This window comes from Nymphaea colorata, chromosome 7 (genome assembly GCF_008831285.2).
Source record: "Nymphaea colorata isolate Beijing-Zhang1983 chromosome 7, ASM883128v2, whole genome shotgun sequence".
NCBI classification, from domain to species: Eukaryota; Viridiplantae; Streptophyta; class Magnoliopsida; order Nymphaeales; family Nymphaeaceae; genus Nymphaea; species Nymphaea colorata.
The window spans coordinates 19,085,343-19,092,131 of NC_045144.1; the positions used below are offsets into that span (position 1 = coordinate 19,085,343).

Genomic DNA, 6,789 nt, shown 5'->3' on the forward strand with positions numbered 1-6,789 from the left:
GGCTGCGCGAGGCTAAAGAAGGCCGGAAGAAGCTCTCCTGAGTGCAGATATTTGGAAGCGGATGAGGGGTAATATTGGAAATATGACATATTTTGCAGCTTCATGCTCAGTTTTTTGACCTAATTCAATTATCTACTCATATCGCCTTGAAATTCAGACACAGGCCCATCAATTCCAGAGAAAGTTCCTTTGTAATTTTCTGAATAGTATTTTTTTTTTTTAATAATGACCATGCTTTTAATAAAAAATTTGTAAATTTCAAAAACTAAAGAAAATACTGCAACAGCAAATATATCATCTAAACATCAAGCACACGTATATTATTTCACAATTTAATCAAAAATTCGTTTCAACCCCGAATTTGATAGAGCACATTATTTAATATAGCATTTTACTTACAACGATTGAATGTTATAATCAATGTGAAATATCATATTACCCAAATCATTTGAATAAAAAGCTTAGGTTCTCAATAAATGACCATGTCTCAAGTGGTAAAAATGACAAAAAATATTCTTATGCTAAATCAGAAGAAAGATAAAATGAGAAATTAAAGAGAAAAAAAAACTCTTGTGAAAGTGTGGAACACACGTTCCTATATTAGCTACCTAACATGGAACTCGTTCTATTAAGGCTCTTACTAAAAAGTTAATAAACTGATTAATTTTTCTGAAATTATAACTGAAAGCAGGTCCGAAAATGAAAACTTTCCTTTAATTTCCTACCGCTAAAATGTTCATGCCCGGCTAAATATCAGTACAAGCTTAGAGATCACCGCTACCATGCTGAATAAAACATGTTTGAAGCTTCGTTCAGCAATTTGTTTGATTTGCTAAAACTTTTTTCATGATCATCATAGGTGGAGCCCCATACGTCGGGCTACATTCATCTTTACATAGTTATCAGCGTCAGCGTGTATGGCTACGATTTGATTTGGTATTCCAAGTCCCATTAGTTCGCAAAGTAATTTGGCCTATGTAAATAGTTCATGAAGTTAAATAGGTTTCTATTCATTTATAAATAAAAAAACACACACACAAACACGTTTATATATATATATATATATATATATATATATATATATATATATATATATATATATATATGCATGTATGAAAATTGAATAGCGACTCTAACTTTTTAGAGTCACACAACTACTTAATTAAAAGGAGTTTGATTTATCATGACACAGTTAAGATAAAAACAAAGAGAAAAATATAATGAACATTTTTGTCATCTAGCATCAATTCATATCTTTTTCTTCGTGTTTTTGTCTCAATCATCCATTTGCATTTGATGAACGACATTGGTTAGATGATTAAGCGACTCTGGATAGTTACAGTCACTCAATCATACATACATATATATATATATATATATATATATATATATATATATATATATATATATATATAGAGAGAGAGAGAGAGAGAGAGAAAGTTTAATACTTTAATGTGCTCAAATTTGTCCCTAAAAGCCAGTCAATAGATTGGTAATAACATGGTTTATGGTAATTTTAATGATAATTTATAGGTTCTTTTAGTGATGAATTTTTAAGTTTTAGTCATCGGGAACTATTCTGCACACATAAACATTAGCCTGGGCCGAAAATGTTTTACACTGAGGGGTTAGACTTATCAAAACTCTTTTGTTCTTAAAATGGTCTTTTTTCATAGTCCTTTGGTAATAAAAGAAGAACGATCATTTATATGAATGTAAATACCATTGTTATGTATTTCTTAGTGGTTGTTTGATCATAGGAATAGTAGCAAACTGTTCTCCATCAACCATGTCCGAGGTTCATGGAATGCTATGTTACAATATTTCATGAATCTACCTCAATGTTTGGCGCAAATTTATGTAACGTTTCATTACTGCTTCCATTGCCAAACAACCTCATGGGAATGCTTGAGCTTGCATGAAAGAACTTGAAAGGTTCGGTTAGTTCAATCTTTTGGCATCGGAGTCAGTTATGACCTTCAAATTGGGGAACGTAAGAGTTTGATAGGAGAGACTCTCTCTTGATAGAGTTAGGTAGATCCTACCTAACCCCCGCTTCCTATATATATATATATATATATATAAAACACACATACTCGTGCGTGCGCATGCACACACACACACACACAAACACTGAAGAAGACAACACAGCTAACCAAACCCAATACTGGCCACCCGCTAGTCAACAAAACAATGACCTAACATACATACTTCTTGGGGTTACAAATGGGTTGGATCTGGTTCAAGAATTTTTGTCATTTTCTGTTGTATTCAATTCGATTTTGAAGTTTGAGCTGAACTTTGATGTGCTTAGCCATTTGAGATCCTACCCATTTGTGACCCTAACCGCTTGTGCATGTGTGCCCAAAAAAAAATGACTACTTCCAGCATTCTCACTGTTTGAGATTTGATCCAAACATTCCATGCAATACACATCACAATTGAAACAGGAACATGTTCCTTTCTTTCAAATCTTAGCTTTTTTATGTTATCTTGATGAAATTTAATCATGTCAATTTGCCTTGTTAACCCTTTTTGTAGGAATGCAGGAACATGTTCTTTTCTTTCAAATCAAATTTCTTGCATTTTGGCCATAGTCAATGTTCTATAGAATCTTTAATACATGTTGAAATCTAGCAACAGTCGAAAACTTTACAAGACTCGCACCTTGTAAATAGTGTATATATAGATTAGGTGTAAGCATAACATGAAACTATGATACTTGAGGGGCATTTGTATAGCTCGTAGATAGATCTTAGACGGGTTATTCCCCTCTCTGTTATTACATTTAGCTACAAATTTACTCTTTGGTTGTTGAATTATTGAATTTGTCGATTCATTGATTTCGCGAGGCTTAAGAGGAATCCTCGTGCATATGGCATCACTGAGCGCAAGATCCTAAAGCCGCAGAGATTCAAAGATCTTCAACAAAGGTACAAGAGTTCCACTCATGTGTGAGCTAAACAAGCACCATGTGTTACAGTCCTAGACTGGCCGGTTAGGCCGGTGCAGATAGAAGACTTGACTGGTTCAGGTGGGCGGAGATGACCGGAGCGGTTGGTGGTGATCTTCCTGACGTCTTGAAGACGTCTATGCGGCGTTGCTGACAGCTGGTGGGAACTCATGAATCCATCGGAGATCATTGGCGTGAATAATTACGTAGGATGATTCCCCACAGCAGTCCTTGACCCTCTTTTGCCGTCTAAAGGTTCTATTCTATCAAAAAAGGCAGTAACACGTTGAAAAGGAAAGGTTGGAATCCATGGATGGCATGCATTGAATTTTCCTATATACAATTACATGTGGACAGGGACGGCCACGCCTTTTGAAATTGATGCCAACATGGGCTTGATTCTACTGCTACTCATGGAACATCTTTAAAGCCACTAAGAGAGTGCGAGAGAGAGAGAGAGGCTTCAAGAATAAGACTTTATAAGGCCCAAATTGTAGAGAAACCTTTCTGATCTTGACTTGAAGAGACTGCCCAAGGAAAATCTTGCACTTTCCTGTGGTGGGGATTTTGAGTTAGTGCTGTCTTTAACTTGCAGAATGATCTCTCCTATTTGATTGCGGATTGCTTCAATGGTCTGGCTCTGGACAGGGTGCCCGGAAGCATCTTTGACATAGAACACATTAACTGCTTGTGAGCCTTGAGTCCTGACCTCTGCCCGAGTAACAGAGAGTCCGTTCTCCCTGAAAATTCGCGTTACATCTGAGAGAAGTCCGACTCTATCTTCACCACACAGTTCAAGTCTCAGGCCCTGCAGATTATGCAAACAAGATGAACTGGTTCAGGTTTCTGATTATCTGGAAGACCGGAAGCAATATGATATAAGCTATGAAAGCTGCAAGCCTCACAGAGCTATGTATACCTCGGAGCTTCGTCTTCGGATCGCCGCCTCTAAGCACCGGATAAGCCGTTGCCGCTCTGCTTCCGAACTAACGGTGCAACCATCCATGTGCCTAATGTAGTATTCCTAAATTTCATGAATTAGGAAGTATGTCATTTTTGTGAACTTGAACAAAGATGCTATAGATTAAAAAAGAAAAGAGCAGAAGCTTGGTCCACCAATACAGAATGCTATAAAATGGAACTAAATGGAACTTCACCATGAGTAAATGGGTCTTGAGTGATGCACATTTAATTTCAACCAGACAGGGAGAAGAAGCCGTTGCAAGAAGTAAATGTCTCTACAGTACATACTGCTACACTGTTTTCCCCCAAGAACAGGGTTCTCAGAAGCATAGCTCTCAAAAAAGTTTGACATTTAGCTCAAGGGTTTCTTTCATAGCTCCAGAACAGATCTTCAAAAGGATTGGCTTTTTGACTTTGTGAATGTCAATATGCTATAAAGAAGTCTTCCATATGAAAACTGCATGTTAACAATGGCATAAATCCAGAAACAAATGAAGTGATACCTGAAATGCTTCTGATCCCTCAGCCATAATAGTTGCATGGAAAACAACATACTGCATGTCAGTCAATGTGCAAACTGCATCAAACAGGAGCTTAGGCCGATCCTTACACCGCAAGCTCACAACTGAGTATCCTCTGTCCAAGAAATTCTCAACGGTGACAAGAGGCTGGCCCCTGTCATTCACATCTTCCTGCTTCGTGTTCACGTAGTTGTGCTCATAGTCACGGTCAGCGTACATCAATTGGTGAAGTCTCCTGTCTGTATGAGCTACACCAATTGACACCGCTGTTTTGGCACTACGCTTGTCTCGGTCACCCCTAAGCACATTTCTCAGCATCTCCTTAACTTTGACAAGCCGATCAGGATCGTCAATTGGAAGCCCAGTGGATTCATCAGTTATGTAAACTAGGGAAGCCATTCTTGAATTATGAGTCCAAATTTCTGAGGCCACTACATTGCATTTCAGATCTGAAAGGACTGCAAAAACCTCAGAGAGCAGGCCTGGCCGATCCCGACCAGTTAGTTCAATGGTTGTATGTTTTGCAGCAGCCTGTACACCAACTGACCTCCTCAAACATGGAACCGTACATGGCCAGGTTCCTAAATACTGAAATCAAAAGAAAGAATACATGAAAAACAGGTACCATTAACCTTCCTGTTTCCAAGTAAATCTAGGAAGATGGAAAAACAATAATAGGAAGTGCAGAAACAGAAATGCAACACAAAGATTGCAGCTAAGCTTGACCAATTTTTTCTCGCGTCTTTTAGAAAAGAAAAGGGAGAAAAACAGCATGAACTGCCCAAACTGAAGAGAAATCCTGCACTAGTCATCTTGGTAAACATTAGATACCAAGAGTGATGAAAACAATATAAATGTAAAAAGGTTGAAATCCTATTTAAACTACAGAAATTCACATTATAGCACTTGATTTGCCCGCATCACGTTCACACACAATCGCCTTCTCTGGAACTAACTAGAAAGGGAGAGACTAACAATAAGATAACCTTCTTGTTACATAAGGTGAAGGATTGAAATAGCTCATCAAAGAAGAACTAAATGAACTCATTCTTTGAAGTCTGCAACAGGTAATCACTAATAATTGTTTCCAACAAACGGTCTATGCATTTAACCTGCTTAATTCTGCTGATGACACCGTCATCGACGATCTTGTTGCCCTCCTGGTCCGTAACATGAAACACTGGAAAATAAGAGGGGAAACGCAGAATTAGAGACCTCATTCACGGACTTCCAGCTTTCGCTCTCTTTCATAAATATATTCAGCCAAGCATAGGTTCTTTTCAATCAAAGAAAAACAAAGCATAGGAAAGATTACCATCCATGAACCACTGTCCATCAGAGGATATATACGCTCTGTTTATTGTGAGGTTGAAATCTGTCAAAATCTGCACAACTTCAAGCAGGCTCCCCTGCTTATTGGCACTCTCAACCTGGACATTTTCCCAAGATTCAGACCTTCAAACCACAAACCAATATCTCTCCAACATCAATAGTTTCTAAACACAGAAGAAAATGGAGTAAATTCACAGCTCTTACCTTCACCAAGGTTGCATTCTCACACGAACTGTTATCAACAGTAACCCTGTAACGCCCCAAAACATAGAAAACCAGAAAGGGAGTAAAGATACCGAATGTCATTGCCCAAAACCACCATAAAGCAAGAAAACACGAACCAAGAACCACCACATACCGGAAAACCAACAAACAGAAAAGACCAATATCTCCAAATTACCCACAAAAAACTTGTGTTCCCTCAAATGCATGGACACCCGCCCCACAAAAAATAATTAAACTCATAAAGCTCAAATGGGTAGGAGCAATACGGCCAGAATTTTGTCTTCCCACCACGCTAGAACCTTGAAACATGAGAAAACAAGGCTGACCTTGGTGGGTTCATTCTGATGACAAGCTTCTCATATTCGTCATCTACGTCTACAGCCGTCCATGACGCATCCATAGCTTACAAGAGAAAGAGCGAAAGGAAGAGAAAGGGAGGGAGAGAAAGAGAACCGCGTCTACTTATCGGCTCCCCAATGTTATCCTAGGGACAGAGCGAGAGAGAAAGAGAGAGAGACGGCAAGAGAGAGAGTTGGTGCATGCCCCGACGGCTCCTTCAAAATGTGGGCGTGGGTCGGCGCCTTTTTATCAGGCCCCACCTCGTGGGCCTTCAGTCGCTCACGTTTACGTGTGTCTGCATAGATTTGGAAATATGTGTTGCCTTCTTCCCTCTTCCTTCCTCGAAGGTTGCCCCTCTCCAATTGTGTCAAGTAACGCATTCTCGTTTATGACCATGTCGTGTACGTGCTTTTCTCTGCCTTGTGAAACCTTTTCGTATCTTTAAAAAGCAGTCTC

General features: G+C 38.8%; 1 protein-coding gene across 2 annotated transcripts; it reads right to left on the minus strand.

Moving 5' to 3' along the window:
* Window positions 1-3,251: 3,251 nt before the first annotated feature.
* LOC116258060 (ACT domain-containing protein ACR4-like) lies at window positions 3,252-6,547 on the minus strand. 2 transcript variants are annotated; one of them, XM_031635137.2, is made up of 7 exons: window positions 6,321-6,547; window positions 5,974-6,019; window positions 5,753-5,867; window positions 5,550-5,617; window positions 4,420-5,025; window positions 3,873-3,977; window positions 3,252-3,761 (listed from the first exon to the last, which is right to left on the minus strand). In XM_031635137.2, the coding sequence occupies exons 1-7, from the start codon at window positions 6,392-6,394 to the stop codon at window positions 3,417-3,419; spliced, it is 1,359 nt and encodes a 452-aa protein (XP_031490997.1). In that variant the 5' UTR covers window positions 6,395-6,547; the 3' UTR covers window positions 3,252-3,416. The 2 variants fall into 2 exon arrangements, with proteins under 2 accessions (XP_031490997.1, XP_031490998.1); XM_031635138.2 differs by lacking the exon at window positions 6,321-6,547 and adding an exon at window positions 6,128-6,296.
* Between the last annotated feature and the right edge of the window lie 242 nt (window positions 6,548-6,789).